The sequence below is a fragment of the Fukomys damarensis genome, unplaced genomic scaffold, assembly GCF_012274545.1.
Source record: "Fukomys damarensis isolate Sample0158 unplaced genomic scaffold, DMR_v1.0_HiC HiC_scaffold_33, whole genome shotgun sequence".
Classification (NCBI taxonomy): domain Eukaryota; kingdom Metazoa; phylum Chordata; class Mammalia; order Rodentia; family Bathyergidae; genus Fukomys; species Fukomys damarensis.
The window spans coordinates 15,601,694-15,623,721 of record NW_022900945.1 but is presented as its reverse complement, the minus strand read 5'-3'; the positions used below and the strand labels follow the sequence as shown (position 1 = coordinate 15,623,721).

Sequence of the window (22,028 nt, the reverse complement as noted above, 5' to 3'; positions counted from 1 at the left end):
CATTAAACTAGGAATGTCCAGTGAACACTAATCCAGCTTTTCAAAACCAGCATTTATAAATTTTAAAAAGGAGATGCAGATTCTGGTTTGGTGGAGTTCAAAGCTTTGTAAACCTTAGGAATCTTTCTCAAAAGAAACAAAAAATTGCAAGTAGAAAAATTAAGCACCAAAGTAAGTAGTTCTTTGTTTTGGAGGAAAAAAATAATGACAAGTAAAACTTTAAAAGCCAACAACAACCATAACCAACACAATACAGAAAACTAAATTAAGATTTTAATTAATTGTTTAGTGTTCCTTTCCAATACCTTCATATTTTTTATTTTAAGATGTATATTGTATGGCTGTCTCGTCATATAACAATTTCATAGTGTCACTTTACAATCTTGCCATTCTTCTGAGATCGCTGTTTGACATCTATCTTTTATTACTGATGGCTGAGATATATAAAATGGGCACCTATACTGCCATATTTTCTCATGCTTCTAACACTTCAATGTGGGCCCAACAAATGCTGTAATTCTGATAAATTCTGATTTCTATTATACTCATCAAAGGAGCAGGGCAACAGGGAACATTTGCAATTACAAGTGCTACACTCAACATCTGCTCTATGTAGTCCACGTATAACTCTAAGAATTTATAGGTAAAAACTTTGATATCTAAAAGAACCAAAGGATCTCTGAGGGTCTTACAGATTTGATGACCAAGCGTTTTTCATAGGCCAGCTTCTGCTTTGATGCACCATAAAAATCACTGTCTTCTACTTCCCACCTAACTCAGGTGTCACAGGACTTACTTAAATTGCAATGTGACATCTAGCTTTGCACATTTTGTCACAGTAAGGAAATATAATGAGCAACGGGACTATTTCTAAAGGACATTTCTTCATCAGAATCGCTAGCCATAGCTCAATTGTACATGTGTCTGCAAACCACGTAAAATATCCCAATAAACTCAGACTGCATTTATCACAAGCCACGTGTCCATAAAAAACCCCCAAAGCTCTTGCTACTCTGAAACCATCATAAATGAAGAGAAGAACAGGGAAGTCAGAAGAATAAAATCAGAACCTTTAAAGATTGTGTTTAAATAATGTACTTTGGCAAACTGAACAAAAAAACATCTCAGAGCCTCCAAAGAGGCCCATGCAAGTGAATGGCTTTGCTGTCTTAATATCTATGGCCTTCACGCACTGATCATGATTCTGCTTTAGAGACAGCATAGTATTTTCAAAAACTACAGGTGAATTCAGTATTAATGATAGCTCTGTGATAGAAAAACAATTAAAACCCCTTGAGGAATTTCAAGTCCATATACATAAACCAACTCTTACTTCAGACACTCTAAGGTCAAAGGTAGTGTTTTTTAGTGAGATCTAAAACCATAGTTTTTTTACCTTCTTGTGATATGGGAAGAGACACTGGAAGAACAGTGACATAGATCAGTTACACAATATCCTTGATGCTGGAAAAAATACTAAAAGACTATAAATCATTCTGTGTACTTTTTCATCATGCCATATTTCCTAGAAAAAGCTGACAGAGATCCTAGCTCCCAAACAAATTGTGGTGTAACAAACAGCATTACAAAATTTAAATTCTTTCATATATTTAAGAAAAGTACATAGCTAAACAAGAAGAAAAGATTACTATAACCTGAAAGATAGATAACTTTTATTAGTAAAATTCCATCAAAAACCTAATTGTTCACAACTCATATAAAGTACAATATCGATACTGGTGCTTTTTGTTGTTGCTATATTGTTATTGTGGTCTGTATGTTTATGACTTCAGTACATGATGCATAGAAAATTAATAAAGCCATAATAGCTGATAATTTAACTGTTTTCAATTTAATAGCAAATGCTTTTCTCTCATTTAATAAAATTAGTCAACAGAGTATGCTATGAATGATCCTGAATCACTGTTTCTCTCCTACCAAATTGCTACAAGGAAACCAAAATAAAGATTTTCAGTATATCAATGACTGGCAAGTGTTCTCTCTACTACATAATAGATATGTGTTTTATTTACCTGGAAATCTTACGAAATGTAAAAGGATAATTAGAGTGGAAATTTGCCAATTGTATCCTAAAATCATATTTTATTATTTTCATTAATACAATGTATTAAATGATAAACAGCATGCTTAGTAAAACTGTTCTTAAATTTCTATGTATACATGCATTATTTTCTTGTTAATAAAAACAAAACTGTACAGCATACTAAAAATTTTGCAATTCTTATTCAAAATTTGTTCTTTTGCTGTTCATTTTATTTAAACTGGTAGAAACATGCAGTACACTGCATTTCTGGTTCATTGGTCTTGAAGGTGTTTTGGAGGAGACACACAGTAAAAATAAAAGAAAAAGCCAAATCCAGGGGGAAATTAGAGACTATGTCTTGATTTGCAACTCTAAAGTAAATCTCATTGTTAATATCTATTACTATGGTCAAAGTTTGTCAGTTTTCCTGTTCTAAGCATAACTTTTTAAAAGGATGCTTAAAAGCTAAATTTCTACATTATTACTATGACATTAGAAAAACATACATGCTATAAAAGTAAATCACAAAATAGCTATTAATTGGTATTAGAAAATTGCCTTCTGTGAATAGATTTTGTGTTTCATTTGTGCACGCGTATATGTAAAATGCCACCAGAAATTTTACTGGCCAAAAAAATTCTTTAGATAATAAATTTATTTACATTTTAAACATCTGGTTAGCCACTAGTCTACCAGGAATATGAATTAGGCAAACAAGTTCTGTCAATTAACTTGTTTAAATTTATACATTTAAATATAAACCAGTATTTTTGTTTATAGCAAAGAATGTTGTAGGAGAATAAAAAAACTACAAGGTAGATAAGAACATGTGTGCTATAGAAATAGTCTGGTAAGCTCACCTACACTATTCATCCCTCAAATGAGAAAGCTAGAATAAATAATCTCTAATGTTATGAAAAGCACTAAAAAAGATCACTATATTGAAATTACATTGATTACTGAAATTTATAGATCAAATGAAATGTCCACATTTACTATTACTGACTGTGATTTTATTTCCTCACCTTTTTATTATTCAAAAATAGTTAAGTTCAAAATATAAAAACTGAAGCCCAGTCACCAGAAGCAAAACGAGACACAGCTTTGCCTAGAAAACTAATTTCCCTTATTCTTGTTCAACCTGGATGTCTGTAAAATAAGAAGACAACTTAAATTTCTAAAATATGATTCAAGCTTCTGGATTTCACTGAATAATCCTTAGGTTATAATGAATACTAGCACTGTAGTGTCACTGAGCCAACATAGTACACAAGGTAAAACCTACATATTATTAGGAAGTACCAGAGAAAACAAGCAATCACACATATCTGCTCCACCTTCATTATTAGTAAGAGAACTGTTTAACTAATTTTCATTTTAAAAGGCAGAACAGAGCACCCTGTAGTGCAGAATCTGTGGTGTGACATTATTTCTTTTGCCTTCATTTAATAAGCAAGGTCCTAAGGGATATTTAGATAATTTATCTTCTAGGATATTTTATAATTTATTAGTCTTTCTTGCACACTAAATGTGAATGTTTAATATGGTTCTTTCCTTGTTTTTTGGGGGTTTTTTTGGTTTTTTTTTTACTGCCTATAGCATGCCCTTCCTATAATGAGTGCTTTGGTTTAAATGGCTATCAGTAAGTGACATGCAAAGTATGTGTCCAATTAGATATACCAATTAGAGTTTTAATGGTTATTTATTACTGTACTAAGGTTCAAGAATCTATACTAGTAACCTTTCAAATCCTTGGCCAAGGAGATGTGGTCGTAATTCCAGTTACTTGTCTTGAAATAACTCAGCCAAGAGTGAGAGAATTAGTGGAAATCCATCGAGTAACAGAAAATAATCTAAGTAAACTGCACAGAGATGATGGGTTAGTAGCATCTAAGTTATTTATTTCTTCCCCTATGTATTTCATCCTAATGGACAAATGGTTGATAAACCTGACACCACAGATAGATAAAAGCACTCGGGATAAGCAGCACAGGGGTAAGAATGGAGTTTCTCAGAAGTAGCGGGCTTAGATCCTATGGGAATGGGTAAGTGTGCTGAATAAAGCAAGAGCGGAGGATCCCCGACTAGTAAGCACTTACAATAATGTCAGAACATGACACACCAACTCGCAAAATACTATCAAACATCAACTTGGACGAAAAGGCAGATGGGGCTGATTTTTCTCCCCTGATAATGCTATTAATGAGGAAGAGACATGAAGATGATAAAAAAGTAATTGAAAAATTTAGTGTTATCTGTAAAGAGGTATCAGAATATATGTGTTAGAAAAAAACTTTCATAAGGCTGTAACTTGGGTACGAAGCTTCTTTAGAAAGAATGAATGATCAATATAAAAGCTGAGCAGCTTATATGTCAAGGAGAGCACACACAAACTGAAATCTATAATCATGAAGTCTTCCAGAGAGTACTGGCAGAACTGTGGCTGCATTTTAATGGGTTTTCCTGGATGGATTCTGAAAAGCTTCGATATTCACCATTTCTTACAGTAAAATTATACATAAATGTGTATGTATTGAAGTACCTCTTTGTTTAAATAACTTATGCACAATTAATATCTTTTAGTATATCTGCAAATACAACATATAAACCCACCCCAACAATGTAAGTTCAAAGTTATTTAAGAATTTTCAGAAAATTCTAAAAAGGTATTAACACTCAAGGTATAGACAATTGGAGTTTTTGGCCTCGGAAGCAAATAATTCAACCTTTTCCAAAGGTTCACAGTATAAGAAGGGGGTATGATTGTACTATTCATTCCCAGGGATATTTTTAATAAACGAGGAGATCATACAGGCAGCAAGAGAATAAACCGTCACTGGCAATAACTTGATACCCCGAGTACAGTAAAAGGGTGCTACAATGCAAGGAACCCATATTCCTCTGCAGCTCCAACAATCTGGTATGGACACTTTCAAAAGAGAACCCCCCACCTAACACCCTGTCCCCCAACAGAAGTTCCTTAGCTATGTGCCTTGCTGGGATCAAGAAAAAGAAGGTGCCATGGCAGGGGAAACACCATTGCTTACTTTAGGCTGCAAGGTCCGGTCCTCTGCATGATGAAGAACCACACAACAAAGCCGCATAGGCACGCGCATATATAATAACACACTCTCTTGGCTTAAATTAGTAAATTGCACGTGACTTCTAGAAGTAAGGATTTTCCCCTTTCCTTTATGACAGTGATAGTGAATCTCTTAAGAGACCAAGGGCCCAAACTGCAACTGAGATATCGTGGTTCCTTGGTTCATGAATACTTCTATTTGCCAAAGATTTGTTTAGCAAACAGAAGGGATTGAGAAAATTTTGCTTTCACTTGTGAACTCTGCATCAGGTCACAAACATGAACATGGCCATCTTTTCCAGAATCATGAAACAAATTAAGTTCATGAACTGAGGTACCACTGTATTTGTAAACATGACACTCTGTCCTTGAACAAACTTAAACGGCTAAAGTGGATACCATAGCAAACAAATAGATATTGAATTTTGTTTAACAACAAACAACACAGTTCTGTTATTCTATTCTACTCGGCTGCTATCTAAATAAGTAAAAAATAAAATTGACTGGCTAAAAGAGTTGAAGATACTAGGACAGTTCCTTGAGTCTAGGACATGACAATCTTTCATTGGGTAATTTAAACCCCCAAAAAGTCTATGTTTCAGTCAATTACACAAAATACATCTTCCAAACACAGGGAAGAGCTGAAGCATATACTAGCACTGTGTTTTCTTTGTATGTGCAAAGGTACAGCTGATATGCACACAACAGCATGGATTACTCTGTAAAAGATGAGCTACCTACACACATTAACTTTACAATCAATACCGAAATATAAATCTGTAAATATTTATGCACTTAATCACGTTCAGATTTCTAGGCAAAAGTACTAGAACCTTAAGAACATATTACAAAGCCCAATTAAAAGCACAAACGAACAAAATGATGGCAATGAATAGATTCTTAAGAGAGAAAATAAATGAAGAGAACTGAGAAAGAACTTCAGGTACAATTTAGTACATCAGTTTAAAACACTAGATTGTAATCAAGTATTGCAAATCACAGACACTGTCAGCAAAATTCTAATTTACTTATTAGTCAAATCAGATACTTAAAAGTAACAGCAGAAATATTTTTTTAATGAAATCAAAGTGTTGTAAGTGTTTTATATTGTGTTGCCTCAAAACAATTATCTTCAGAGTACTAAAAACATTATCTGTAATGGAGACAATTCCATATGTATAAAATATAAACAATTTTAAGAAAGGATTTCTATTTGTACTTTTTTAGGATGAGGCACTCAGAACACTTAAAGGATTCCTAATCCAAAAATCTGAAATGCCACTAGACATATGTTCAAAATTTGAAATTTGAAATATTCAGATGAAGCATTTCAGATTTTAGATCTTTGGATGCGGGATGCTCAACAAGTAAAATCTGTGCAAATATTCCAAAGTCCAAATTCTGAAACAGTTCTAGTCCCAAGCATTTTGATTTGTTACTAAGAGAACCTTAGTTTCACACTTTGAAATGAAGATCAAATGGAAAATTGGAGAATGGATGTTAATAATTTGATGATTGAAATCTGAATTACAAGTGTATTTATTTGATTCTTAATGACCAGAAATGGTAATTGGAGGAGAAAGAAGAAAAACTTGGAAAGACAAAGCAAAAAACATATGGCCATGGTACTAAAATTTGTCTCTATCATTTATAGGTAGATAGAAAATTTTAATATTTTTATTTGAGCTTTCCAAAGAGAAATTTTTTACATTAAATAGACATGACTCTACTGCATTACAAAATATCAAATTTTGAGGATTAAAAAGGAAAATCTTTACTAAGTTGTTAGAGGTTTAGCATTTTAAAATAAAAGGGTTGTTATTCTAAATATTCAGTCATTATTCATAATGATTTAGTTTCAAAAATACTGTCTAGTGGAGCCAGGGATTTAGCTCAGTGGTTCTACCGTCTGCCGTGCAAGCACAAGGAACTGAGTTCGATCCCCTGCCCGCCCCCTCAAAAATACTGCCTACCTTGTTTTTCTTACACTTATGGGAAACTCTAAACTAGTCAAATTTGACAGACTTTCTTAAGGTTTTTAGCCTGACACACATACAGGGTACTTGTCAATTACAACCATGATACTAATTTTAAAATCATCTCGACCTTGTATTCTTGTTCAACGAAGTGTTCACGTTTAAACTGTCACTCTGCTGGTTGAATAATTACAGGTCACCAGTGTAATACAATTTAAAAACGATGTTCTGCTCTTAAGTGTTAGAATTACCCCTTATTTATAACAATACACCATATAACTGCTTGGAGATTTTGATAATAAGGGCGGAAAGAATAAATTTAAGTGTTTACAGAATTTAAATCCCCCCAATTTCTAGACTTTTTAAAAAGTATCATAATAGCCAGGTATGTGAAGCAAACATGTAATGTTATCTCCTCCGGAAGTTCAGACAGGAGTATCACAAGTTTGAGGGCAGCCTAAGTGACTTTAGAGTCTGGATCAGAATAAAATTTTTAAAAAGCTGGAGATAAAAATTAGTGGTAGTACTTGTCTAGCATCGTAAGGGCTTAGGTTTAAACCCAAGTCCTATTAAAAAAATAAAGTACAGTCACATCCAGAAAAGCAGCCCCATATTTGCAAAATAAACAATGAAAATGACTTTACCCTATATGTTTCCTATACTACAAAATGATATTCGTATATGTAAGTGTGAAACACGTCTGAGTAGATATTTGCTGTGTACTCAAACGTGTAACTTAATAAAAGTCACCTAAAGTGTGGAATCTTTGCAACCCAGCTCTGCTAAACCTTCTCTTTGTACCAACTCCCACTGCCTTCTGCTGGTCGGTCTACAAAACCAGGTAATCACACATAGTAATTCTTCTCTTCTGTTTCACTCTGGCTTGCTGCTGGAAACCTAACAAGACAGGCCAACATGTGAAGAAGGGGATAAATGGCCAGCCAAGACCAAGGTGTGTCTTATGGTCTCCCAAGGACGGGCAGTTCCCAGATTTTGAAATATCAAGTGCAAAACGATGAACAGGGTTAGTACCTGTCCTGTGCATCGCCTGACACCAGAAATGTTTCAGATCTCAGATTTTGGGCGGATATCTGCATATATACAGTGAGACATAATGGTGAGGAGACAAATCTAAGCACAAGCTTCATTTATATTTCGCATAGACCTTACGAACATAACCTGAATGTAATTTTATACAGTATTTCATTGGATCCGTGCTTTGGCTGCAACCCATCACCTGGGGTTAGGCGTAGCAGTGTTTTCTATTCATGTGCCTACGTGTTGGTGATACAAAAGGTTCAGATTCTGAACTATTTCTGATTTTGGATTTGCAGATTTAATAAACTCAACTTTCAGAATCCATTTTATTCAGGAAATTTAAGCTACAAAAACTGATTTGTTTTACAGGTGAGATTACCAAACTTACACTGCTCATAAAGGATGTAAGTACTATTTATGTAAATACTGTTAACCCAAATGACACGTTTTACTTAATTTTATAACAATGCTAGTGAGATGTTAAAAGCAAAAATGCACAGCAATCTTTGAAATGTAAGGTAACATATTCTGGTTTCCTTAAAAACATCCTAGTGATCTTATCAGAATCAGCATTTCTAAAAGTGACCATAACTGTCAATAAAAATACACTAGAACAAAATTCGGTGACCCAAATTCTTAAAGCATGGAGATCTTTTCCACATCTTTTCTTTCATTTTCACTGTGTCCATACTGAACAATTCCCTATCTAGAAAATTTATTACTCTATTTTAAGATGGGCTGCTAAATACATTAGAAAGCACATCTCACTGCACCCAGAGGAAGGGCTAGGATGAAAGGCTCTCCTAGTAAACAAAATATAAAATACTGACAATAATTTCTGTGGCCTTATAGGGTCCCTTCAGAATATACTGACTCTGTTACCAAAAAAAAAAAAAGGGGGGAACAGCTAAATCAAGAAATTCTGAAGTGTGATACTTTTGTATTAGTTCATTATAACAATTTTAATATCTTATATATACCAAAATTCTAATTAAAACAGCAGGAGTATCACTCTTTTTTAAAAAAGATGCAAGAGTTGGATGTCCTGTGTCAAACACAGAAGGTCCCCGACACAGAACACTTAATGTTGGATTTTTCAATTTCACCACAGTGCAAAAGCATGGTAGAACTACACTTCGAATATTGATCTTTTCCTAGGGTAGTGATAGACAGAGTGCTGTAACTCTCATGGCGACTGGCAACAAACTTCAGCTCCCAGGCGGCCATGTGACTGCAAGGGTAATTGGCTGAAACCCTGCAAGGTACCTTGATGTTCAGTGGGTTAGGCATGGAAAGACATCTGACTTAAGACAGTTGTAATTTATGATGGGTCTAGTGGAACACACCCCTGTCACAAGTCAAAAAGCATCCAGTCTCCTTTCTGTAATTAAGGAACAGGAGGCTCAGGACAGAAAGAAAATAGATAAAAGTTATCATAGCTTACATTTCAACCCAGGAATTCAGATATTTTATCACATCTGCGTACATCTACGTTCAGATATATGTATGTGTGTGTGTGTGTGTGTGTGTGTGTGTGTGTGTGTGTGTGTGTGTGTGTGTGTGTGTGTGTGTGTGTATACACTTAATATTCATCATCCTCATCCCTACTCATTCCTGAACTAGCTATAGACCAATCAATAACACTTTAATACAAACTACAGAGCCTTAAGAGACTCACTGGTACCATGTTTTATACTGCCCTGAAATTTAGCTTTTCTAATTATGGGTAATAATTTCTATTCAATTTTGAATTTTAAACAAAAGAAAATTTGCCTTTAGTCTTATCTTTAAAATCATTTTTTGCTATGTAGAAGATCAAAAAAGAGAAAGAGGGGGAAAGGAATGGTTTGAATGATAAAGAGTAGAATCTTACTAGGATATGTTTAACTATCTACACTGCCGAAGGAGGCAGACATCTCCACTTCCCACAGAAATGTGGTTTCTATCTTGCCTTAACAAACGTGATGGGAGGATGGCGCTCTCTACTCCTCCTCCGATGTGACGGTGCACTCATCACTGGGCTAAGCCTTCTAGGAAAGATAACCAAAAGTTATTTAACTGTTGAAACAGTATGTTTCCATAGTTGCTTGGAGAAACAAGGGCCTCCATACTAAGCTATATGCTCTCTTAGTTTGAATTTTATTCTAGCTTGTTGTTATCAAAAGGAGCCAGAAACTGGGTGAAAATATCGGTAAAAGACATAATAGACAAAAAGGACTGCTACCAGGAATATACAATGAATTCTTAAAACTAAACAAGAGTAAAAGTTGAAACTAGATAGTTCACCAAAGAAGACATACAAAGGCAATAAGCACATGAAAAATGCTCCCATTATGAAATTACCGATTAAAACAATGGGATGCCACTTATGCACCTACTGGAATGGCTAAAACCCAAGCACAGTCAATATGGAACACCAGGAAAGTATAGACCAACAATCACTACTATTTATACTGGTAGGATTGCAAAATAGTAGTCACTTCTGAAGACAGTCTGGCAGTTTCTTATAAAATTATACATACATTTGTTGTACTCCTTGACATTTACTCAAATGAACTGATCACTTATGTCCAGAGAAAACTTGCTTACAGATATTTTTAGAGGCTTTATTCATAAAATCTAAATTTAAAACAATCAAAATGTCCTTAGGTATGGGACTAGATATACTGTGGCAACATCTAGTCAATGGGGTATTATTCCATGCTGAAAAGAAATGAGCTAAGGAAAGACAGTGAAAACTTAAATGCAAACTAGAAGAGAGATAAATAGGAAACAGAAGTTCAAATAATTCCCCATATCACCTATTACACTGTTTCAAAATATTTTTCTACATAAGCTGATTTGTTCCGTTTATACCACGAATTTACCTAAGCACTACGCAGAGTTTTGTGTTATTCTGTGTTTCTATTTTGTGAGAATCTTTTTGATCTACGTCTTGTACTCTGATGACTTTGAAGATATTAAGAAATGTATTAACTTGTTATTCTCGTACTATTTTGCTAGGCAACTGTTTTTCCTTTTTCATTAAAAAAAATGCATACTGCCAAGTGAAAGAACCCAATCCGGAAAGGCATATGATTCTAGTTCACATTTCACAAAGAAACTGAGAGACAGCTCGAGGATGAGTAGTCCTCAGGGGACACGGGGGAGGAAGGGACGGAAGACGTGGGGCAGAGAGATTTGGGGGCAGTGAAACCATATAATAGAATTGGTGGCCATATATCATTGCACATCTGGTAAAACCCACAGAATGTACAGCACTGCGAGAAAACCCTAATATAAACTGTGGGCTTTGGGCGACAAGGACATTTGTGACACAAACAAATGTGCCACTCTGGTGCCAGACACCAGGAGGAGGGAGATGGACCGCTGTGGCAATAGTTCAGCTTTGCTGCGAACGTAAAACTGCTCTCCAAACTAATGTGGACTCGAAGAAAAAAGTTCAGGAGCAATTAGCAACAAAGATCCCAGCATATCAAACTTCTCATGACAGAAAGTATTTCAAAATTTTGAAGCCTCAAAAAGCAAGTTCACATTTGAATTGTTCTTTATGTAAGACAAAAAGGTGTGTCGTACATGTCTTCTGTGTATATTAAAATGATGTGTAGAATCGATGTTGTAGAACATGTATTATCAAGTAGAAATCAACGTCAGTAAGTAAAACTCCAGCGCAATTTATTCTATAGGCTGACACATCTGTCCCCTTTGGAATCAGCATAACTTTGCAAATCTGGGCCTGATGAAATGGGGTATGAACACAGGCGTGTTTACCTTTGCGTCATGATTTTGAAAGCATCTGGGAGGTAGCAGTCTGTATTCTCCATCTGAAAGGGGTCGGCATCACAGATCTTGTCATCTGTCCGCCCGTAGTTGGCGCTCTCAATCATAATGACGTCACTGCCCGGACATCGCAGATCAATAGAATAACCTTCACAGGATAATTCTCGTCTAACTAACCCAAAGGGTAAAGCGGCTCTGCTGAAACCTTCGAGCAAAAGAAAGAAAATATTTTAATGACTCGTGTCTAGTCAAAGTGTTGATGTGCGCATATTTATCCTTACCGGTATCAGAAATGTATTATTATTATTTTTACATATCTTTATTTGAACTCATTGTGTTTGTAAGACCTTTTGAAATTATACTATCAAAACTTCCCATGTAATCTAGCATAAACACAAATTAAATCATTTCAGTACATCCAAAGAAAAATGACAAATTTAACTAACTTCACAAGCAGTGACAAGTTTTACTACAAGCATTGAATATAACTCCTCATCAAGAATTTTTATGCCTGCAATGGAATAAAAGCTCTGCTATATATAGTGGCCCTACTTTGTCATTTAAGATACACATATTTGTGGCTGACACACACCATGATTTTAAAAGTTCCTCTTCTTAGAAAATTTCCTCCAAATTAAGATAATGAAGCACATATATCACACTAACTTTCAATTTATAGACACCAAAACTGGCATCACTGAAAGGATTTAGTAGATGGACATTTAACGTAGACAACATTACTACAACCCAATGCAGTTCAATGCAATTCAACAAGGTAAAAGACCTAAAAAGGACAAAATTTCTCTAAGCTTTGGTTGTGCAAAACACAACATGGAGATGAAACATCTGTGACATTACTCTTACTACCTGCATGGTTCCAAAAGGAAGTAATATACATAAAGGAGTAAATGCTACATGAATTTATACATGGTACATCACAGTGTAGACAATCACTATGTGTATGTGATATACACAAGATTCTTGAATGGAATACAAAAATCAGACAAAAAATTTAATCACAACTTTCACCCAGGAGTCCTATGGAATAGTATCAAGGCAGGGGACAAAAGGTAAAAACAAAGAAAGCAATTTAAACAAATAAATCTGTATGACAAATACCTGTGCTCTACCAGCGCAGCGTGCATCCTAAAATTTCTCAAACACTGCATGAATGTTTTAATTCAGTTCTTTAGCCTGTCACTATCTGCTGCATTCCTATTACAAAAGACATGCTTCATTTTTATTTCTGTTCTTTTAATTACTCTGCATCATTTAGCTTACCCTATATATTCTGTTTATAGAATAGCTAATACTCAGAAGTAGAAGAATCCTTATAAGGGTTGTATCTAGGTCAAGCTAAATCAAGAGCTGCCTCTGTGTCCTGAGCGTACAACTCCTGTCACTAATTCAGTAAAATACAATCATCTGGATTAAAAAAAAAATGCATCTACTTTCTAAGATATGAATGATCCTCCAGACGAGTTACTAGGTCACACACTGGTATAATTTAAATGCCATTAATTCTCCAAAGTAAGGAGCCCTCACTTTTACTGAAAAAGGTCTAACTGGCCAGAAAGAGAAAAGAAAAAAGGACTGATTTGGAACATAAGACTCTTCAGGGAATCATGGCAAACCTCAATCTTGTGGATTTGCACTAAGAAAGTTTATGGTGTTAGGAGAGCATAAACAGATGTGGAAAGGCACACGATTAATGAAAAGGAAATACAGAAATAGAAAAGCAAATGTTAAGACAAAGAAGCCAAACTAACAAACAGGACTTTATGTTTACATTTATACACATATGAAATATATACTTATATACTTAAATACATATATTCACATATACATTTACAATTTTTCTCTCTTCATCCTGTACTGTACTAATAATTCAGCTTGAATTAATATTATATTTGCTATAATGGAAAATATTTGTATGGCTTCAGAAGCCGAACTGTATTGTGGCAAATATTTGGGAAATTCAAACAAGTGACATAAAAAAATTAAAACACAACCCATTGAGAGATTATTTCTGATTATTCCACAATAAAATGAATGAATTATATTATTATAATTAGGACTATTACAATATCCTACTAAAAGACTGACTCCAAGCCATAATTCACAATTATTACTATTACATCAAAGTCATAATTAACTATGAACCTGTGATTTTTAAGCTGAACCTTTTAATTTTTGTTATTATTATTAGTTTGTAGTATTATACTTATGGCTCTGAATGAGTTTTTACTCTGTTTTTGAAAGTTACGCAGTTGAGCATCTTGCTGTGTTAATAACATAGAAAATTTTAAAGCCTATGTCATAAACACCTAAAAATAGTAAAGTAAGGAAAGTGAAGTTCAAAACAATTCAGCAGACTTAGTAAGACTCTACTGCCAAAAAGAGCTTGGTATGTGTGCTTTCACGGGAAAGAAGCTGTAAGTTTTAATGGTGAGTATCATTTACCTAATGGTACAATGTCTATTGTTTTCATCTAAATGTTTTTCCAAATTCTTGTTCCCTTATTTGTCCACTGAACTTTATACATCTTTACTAACATGTTATAATTACAACATTTACTGTTCATATTCAGATGCAGTATACATCTACTCTGCTACAGTGTGACCGTGAGGTCTCGGTCATAATGCCAATAGCATGAGTAGCACATAATATCCCATTAAAGGACATGGAACTACCTCGCCTGCCTCGCAACTGCAAGGTCCCGAGTTCAAGCCTTGGTACTAAAATACATACATACATACATACACAAATATGGAACCAAACGTTTGCATTAAACAACCAGTATTTATTTAACATCATATAAATGGCAATGTGCTTTCTTTTGTAATATCTATTTCCTTTGGTAGTAAAACTGAAAATGGTCATTATCTTTTAAAAATACAGAGATGACATAATAAATGAAAATTATGTGCTATACCCCACAAAGAAAAAAAAATTAAGTCTGCCTATTTGTAGTTTTTAAATGTGTCACTTGGATTCCTTAGTGTTTCTCACAAGATAGCTAGCTAGGCTACACATTTATGAATTTTCCTTGATCTAAACTATTGTGTTTACAACTGCTAGGCTACACATTTATGAATTTTCCTTGATCTAAACTATTGTGTTTACAACCAGAAAAAAAAATACAAAAAGAGAAATAAAATTAAATAGTATTGTAACAGATAATATGAGAATAACTCTTGGCTGGTGTGGGCCTAAAAGTTTATATGGATTATTTCAAAGCCTTAGTGGAAGGGAGAAAAAAATGCAAACCAGTTATAGAAAGGAAAAGTTACACAAAATTTTATGAAAAATGTAAATGGCTATGCCTTTCGAAAATTTCACATTATTTCCCCGAAAACACAAGGGAAATGGTTCAACCTCTTCAACCTGCTATTTAGGGGGCTAAGGCAGGGAATCCCTAGTATGAGGCCAGCCTGGGAAGCTTAGTAAAATCCTTTCTCAAAATAAAATGTAAAGGTGAGAGGAGAAAAACCTGGCACGAAGCTCAATGGTTGTGTACTTGCCTAGAGAGACTTCAATCTCTAGTACCACACAAACACACACACAAACAAAGGTTTGGAAAGCCCAACTCAGTATTTTCAAAGTAAATCCACATAGACAAAAGCTTTATTAGTAAAAACATTTACTTACTCCTATATTTATATCATATTAATGACTTACAGTATTAAGTTATGGAAAATACTGTAACAGATAGTCATTTTTAAAATATTCTGCCTTTGTGTGAAGCAATTTCTTTACTATTTAAAATGAGCTATTTTAGAGTATAAATTGGTAAAAGCTCATTTGCCAAGCCGCATCACTGATCATCAAACCTGATTCCATCGGAGTCACCTGGTAAAGCTTTTAAAGGTGATAGATCTTCAAGCTGTATTCCCAGACTTATGGAATCAGAATCATCTCTGGGTTTTGATGAAGCAGGACTATGTGCAGTTGCAGAGGAAAACCTTTCTTATTTTAGTCTTACTGATATAATAACAAAGATGTGCCAAACATTTCTCTAAGGTCTTCTAAAAATAGTCTTTATCTCTGTATTGAGATTACCTATTTGTTAAGTCATCGCCACCATATTTCCTCTTAATTTTCTAACATAGTTTTATTTTAATCTATGAACATTTTTATAATCGCTGCTTTCAAATATTTTTCTGCTAAATCTATCGTTTGGGCACACATCAGAGGCAATTTTTAGCGAGTGCTTTTTCTCCAGAGTATGGCCGTATTTCCTGTTTCTTTGTGCATCTCATAAAATGTTTGTAGTTGCTGAGAAGTGTACACTTTAAATAATATGCTCTTAGCAACTTTGGGTCCAGATTTCTTTCCCAGAAAATTACAGGATTACTAACAGTGTGGTACATACAGTGTCTTGATTCCAGCTACAGAAACTGCCTTCCCCACAGGGTGCAGCACCTATGACTCTGCTCACGACTTTGTTTTATTTTGTTTTTCCTTGTTTTAGCCTGGATATCTAGAGGTCGTCTCTGGCTTTATACAGGACTGGTCAGCCAATGACTGGGCACGCGCTGCCCCTAAATGTTGAGCTCATAATAAGGTCTCCGCTCTCCGCCGACCTGAGCGTGTGGAAGGGAGGGCACGCAAAATTCACCCACTTCTCAATCTGCCTGTCACTTTCCGCCAAGTCTTCCCCTCATGTCTTTGTACATATATAGCTTCAGCGATGCACAGGGAATCTATGAATCTTTTCATTTCCAGGATTTGCCTGTTAAGTTTCAGGCCGTCCCCCTAGTTTTACCACAAGGGACCCTAAGTAAAGGCTGGCCGCCCCCTGGCTACACTGTTGGGCATGGGTTTGGCCCTCAACTCCAAACAGACTTTGAACGTGGACTGCTCGCACACAACAGAAGTTCCGGAAGATTTCCAGAAATAAATGCTCCCCAATGGCTGTTTGGCTATGTTTAATTTCCAGAGCCCCCAATGGATTTTGCTGACAACACTGTCCAATTTTATACATGTTTTGGGAAGATTTGTCACTTTCTTTAGTCCACTACTGTCCAGTGTCCCTCTGAGGAATTTACAAAAATCTTTTGACTAAAAAGCATCCAAACCAACAAACCCATAGATACTATTAGTACCACTATTTCACGGAGGAGGGAAGTTTCCTCATTTTCCATGGTCACACATCCAGTACACATAAAATTAAGGTTTGAAGCCCAGTGATTTGGCTCCTGGGCCTAATGCTTCCCCAAGTAGGGATGACAGTGTAGGCATTCCCGTCCTGAAGGACATAGCTATGGAGGGCTGTGTGCTGTCATTTTTGGAAGAAGAGGAGCAGGTAAGGTAACCCATGAAATGCCTCAGGCAACAAGATCGCCATAAAGAAATCTCTAAATTAAAGCCTTCAACCACACTTACTATGATGCTTATTCTAAGCCGTATTTTCATTTCAGCAAAGAAAAAAAAAAGCACCCCAACAAACAAAGCGTAATCCAATCCATCTTGCAATCCTAACAATCGAAGAAAGAAGAGGTGGGAGGTTCTGTGAGCAAAAAATCAATACTGCAGCTCTGTGCTGTGCAAATGTGAATGCTGCCAAATAGCGGTTCTTAGAGTGAAATGAATGGTTTTGCTACATTTCTCCTCTCTGAGCAAATGATTCTGAAAAGATAGGCCCCTACACACACTCCGGCTATAAAATGTCCAGCAACAACTTTGTGCTTCAGGCTGGTGATCAGAATAAACACCTCCCAGCAACAGGTGCAACTGAGGACTGAAATCACTCACACTCAGGGGATAACGCCTAATAAACAGATGCACTGCTACGGGGATCACTGGATTTCACATCACAGATAAGCATTTCTGCATGATAATATGGTGCTCTGGCAACAAACCGCACATTTTATTAGGATGGATTTCAAAACACTTGATGAGGAACAATTCTTTTCCTAAAAATATCTCCACTGTCTGTTCTTTATACATTTCTATCAAATCACATATTTCTATAAAAATCTTATTAGGCTGTAAGATGAAAAAGTTCGACTCTTCTCGTATTGTTTTTCTTAATTACTCTGAACTAAACCCCATCATGAATGCTGCCCATGCTGTCTGCAGGCCTCTGTAAGCACGATGCCTTTTGATTATCAGAGACCTTGACGGGACCAAGGCTGTGCCTTCAAGCTCTACTGAAACATTAACTCGGGCCACAGTCTTCCTAATGACAGCATATGAAATCGCCCAATTATTCCTATTAATACATGCTAATGAAATGTCTTCCTAAAATGAAAATGTGTGTTAAAAGTAAATCTGAAATATACACTAATTCACTAATAGCTGACGCGTTTCCTTTATCTCTGCATATTCAGAGTCAGCTAAACACAATTTTTAAAAAATCAAAGATGTAAAATATAACTTTACACTAAAAGGCAATCTGTCAAAAAAACCTGTTCAATGTGTATTTGTAGAAGGTCACTCTGTAGATTCACTGAAGTTCTACTGCAGAAATAATTTTACCAATCAAACCCTACAATATCAAATATTTTGTGCTCGTTAACATATTTCCATGGCTCTATGTTATGTGGAGGTTAAACTATGACATGTGAAGAGTACAAAAGTTCACCCCATGACCTTATTTTCATGCTAAGAATAAGGAACACAATTTTTATTTTCCAGAACAGGTACATTAGCCTGAAAAATGTACCAATTTTTAAATAAATGGGATAAACTCAAGTCATTTGTAGGAAAATGAATGCACCTTGAGACCATAAGGCTAAATGAAACCAATCGGACACACACGATTAAATATCAAGTGGTTTCTCTTATATGAGAAACCCAAAATATAAATAAAGAAAAAAATGAGAGCTAGATAATAGCAAAATAGATCCTTTTGTAAAAGGGAAGGGGACTAAGAGGTTAAGAGCTGGGAAGAAAAGGGATGAAAAAAGAATTGTTTTATACATGAACCAACTCCACACAAGGATTGCAATCGTTGTGTACTATAAACAAGTACTACTAATAAATAAAACTGGGAAAAAACAAACACCAAAGAAATCCTCACAGAAATGTGAAATTCTTGCAAAAGCATGTATTCAAACAATGTAAGATTGTGCAACTAAGACATAAACAACTCGGCGAGAATAAGTGATATGTCTTAGTTTCTTGTCATTCTGGTTCAGAAGCTGTGGCTTATTTTAAATTAAAAAAAAAAAAAAAAACTAAGCTAAAGCTGGCAGGGCACAGAAGATGTAATCTCCATGCTCTGGGAGGAGGAGGCAGGAGGATCTCAAATTCAAGCCCAATTTGAACAAGTCAGCAAGAGCCTGTCTCAAAAACAAAACAGTGGACTGGAGGTTGGGAGTGTAGCTCAATGTGAACCTCCTGAGTTCAATCCTCAGCACTACAAACAAACAACAACAACAACAACCGAAAAAAAACTAAACTGGAAATTTTAAATTATGAAGGATTTCAAAATTTCTTTTCTAATGTCTTCAGTTTATTAAAAAACTTAAAACGGTATATTAAGTAACATCAATTGAAATCCAAAGTGCTATGTTTCACAGAGGAAACAAATTAAAATGAAAAATAAATGCATAATGAAAAATTAATGCATAAATCCGGTTGTACAAACTACAAGAAAAACTCTGAACTTTGGTATTTGTTTAGAGTCATTAAACTCTGAACACTTTCATCAGATACTAGGTAATAAGGTAATTTAGGATGCTACCAGCTGCTAGGTTCAAACATTACCATTTCTAAAAAGCCTTTTGATATTTTGAAGAGAAAGTGTGTTCTGGGAATCCTTCAAAACACTTGGGATTAAGTCCTTATTCTAAAGAAATTGATTTTTTTCCTACTTAAAAACTTTTAAATTATCTACCACGAGGTCATAATTCATAACTGCCATTAAAACATGGCGATTTGTTAAAAAACACTATCAGTGTAATACTGAACTTTAAAAGAAAAATTCCTGACAAGCATGTCTATTAAAAGCAATATGTGCCACCGAAAGAGACATGCTTAATACTCAGCATATAGCTATAACTTCTCCAAAGTTCACAAACACCCAATACTGCAATTCCAATATCCCAATTCCAACACTGTTTCTTAAAAAATGTAATGATTTTCCTATGAAGCCTCAATATCACCCAACGTCTTGGTGCCTGTGTTTAAACTTTTCTGTTCGTACAGGACGGTGTACTCATCTTTCATTCAGGCTCCAATTAGCTCCACTATCCAATGAAACTACAACAGGGAAAGGAAAACCAGACCTTGGGTTGGCAGCACCTGCTTGTTTTTTCCAATGCTTACTGAGCACCTACTACATGTCTAGCACTGTTCTAGATACTAGGGATATAAGCAAAAACCATAAGGGTCCCTCTGTTTGGGTAACTTTTATAAGCGACGATAAAAACCTAGAAAAGGGTCAGTTTACCATGGTCGTCACAGAGGACACAAAATAAACATGTTAAACAAAAGAGTGCACCAATGAAAGGACTTAAGGAACAACCATGGACCCCCTCACACAGCACCTAATATACACTAAGACCATGCATTCACTCCTCTGGTACAAGACTCCGGCTTTGCTGTAGAAAGTGAGTAAGCCCTAGTTATTTTTTATCCTTGATTTCCAGCTCAGTCCTTCAAAAACAGTAGGCATTCAATTTTCACTTTGTTTTACACCTTTTATTTTTATGTACTGAAAGATTATCAAACTTAGGAAGGTTGTTTTTAGAGAGAAAGAAAACACCCCAAACACCAGTTTTCCATGTTTTATCCATACTGAAGCGTTTGGCATTCAAATGTAAGTTATATGCATAATCAGAAAATGCCTTCCCAAAAAATCCATATGTCGTGAGATAAAGAATACAAACACGAGGACGACATGTTCACCAAAGTTCCCCATACCATGGGACTCTAACAATGACAACAGGTTTTTGATTCATCACCTGCTAGAGCTCAAAATCATCTCAGAGTAGTGGCCCTTAATTGTGTAAAAACAAAACAAAAATCAGACCAGTTCCTTTGTCCCCTCCTCTTGTTCCACGAAGGAAACAGGAAATATTTTTTAATTTTTTTTCATTTTTATAATCAGTTAAAACCAGTTTATCATTAAGAAGTTACAATCAGAAAGGCAATTTCTGTAGTCACTCACAGCACACTAATTTCAAATTCTTAAATAGTTCTGAACAATTGTTCCACTACCCACTAAGAAACTAGAGAACAATTACAAATTAAAAACAAAACAAGGTGTCGTTCCACTTCTACACTGAATATTTACTATAACCTTCTATTTTTTCATTTCCTGCACTGCTCTTTTATCAAAAAACCCAGTAGCCTCCCAATCCAGCCTCAGAGTATTACTTGTTCTTAAAAGAAATTAAGTGGAAAGCAAAGCTGCATAAATGGAAGGGAGATGTTTCTTCCTCCTCTATCTCACCCCCAAACACACTGACTAAATATTATTCCCTTCCTTTCCTGTCACTGTATTAAGAGTCTGATGAATAAAACTAATTAGGGGTGGAGATTTAAAGTATTTCCCAGGCAGGTGTCCTAGATCGAAGAGTGTCAAAATTTGGCTTGTACGCATTTTTTAAATTATTATTATGCTTTACTTAAAATACTTTTGAAAGTAGCCAAACAAGTTTTACCCGCAGAAAACTACCAAGCAAAACTTCATTTTTCAAAAGTAACCTTTAAAGTAAATTGCAAGAAGGCCAACAATGTATATGAATGTAAGACTTCCGTCCTAATGAACTTTTACAGGCAACAATAAACTCTAAAAATGTGCAGGGGTAACCTGTGTTACAACCAGCTTCTTCATTAAAGGTATCTATAAGGGGGCCAATTAATACCAACTCTAGAATTTATTTGCATTAACAACATTGAAACTGCACTGAAACCACCCACTCATTTCTCTCAAGGAACCCAAAGGCAATCACATTCCATCACTTCTGACTCAAACAAGTGTCCTGGAGGAGAAGCCTTCCTTCTACCCGGGCTGGTATGCATTCCTATGAGTTACTTACTTCAAACTTTGGGGAAGAGAAATTGACACTGTCAGAAACAAATCTCAACTCCTGATTTTTCATAAATTGTTTTCCGCATTTTTTTGCTCCCACATTTTTTTGATCATTTAAGA

At 35.2% G+C, this 22,028-nt stretch overlaps 1 protein-coding gene across 36 annotated transcripts in view; it reads right to left on the bottom strand.

Annotated features, from left to right (window-relative positions):
• The window catches only part of Adgrl2 (adhesion G protein-coupled receptor L2), a 221,892-nt gene that overhangs the window by 73,101 nt on the left and 126,763 nt on the right, over positions 1–22,028 (bottom strand). For all 36 annotated transcript variants that reach the window (XM_033758421.1, XM_033758439.1, XM_033758440.1 and 33 more), the window contains exon 3: positions 11,912–12,125. In XM_033758421.1, the coding sequence (XP_033614312.1) occupies positions 11,912–12,125 (214 nt within the window). The remainder of the gene's footprint in view (positions 1–11,911; positions 12,126–22,028) is intronic.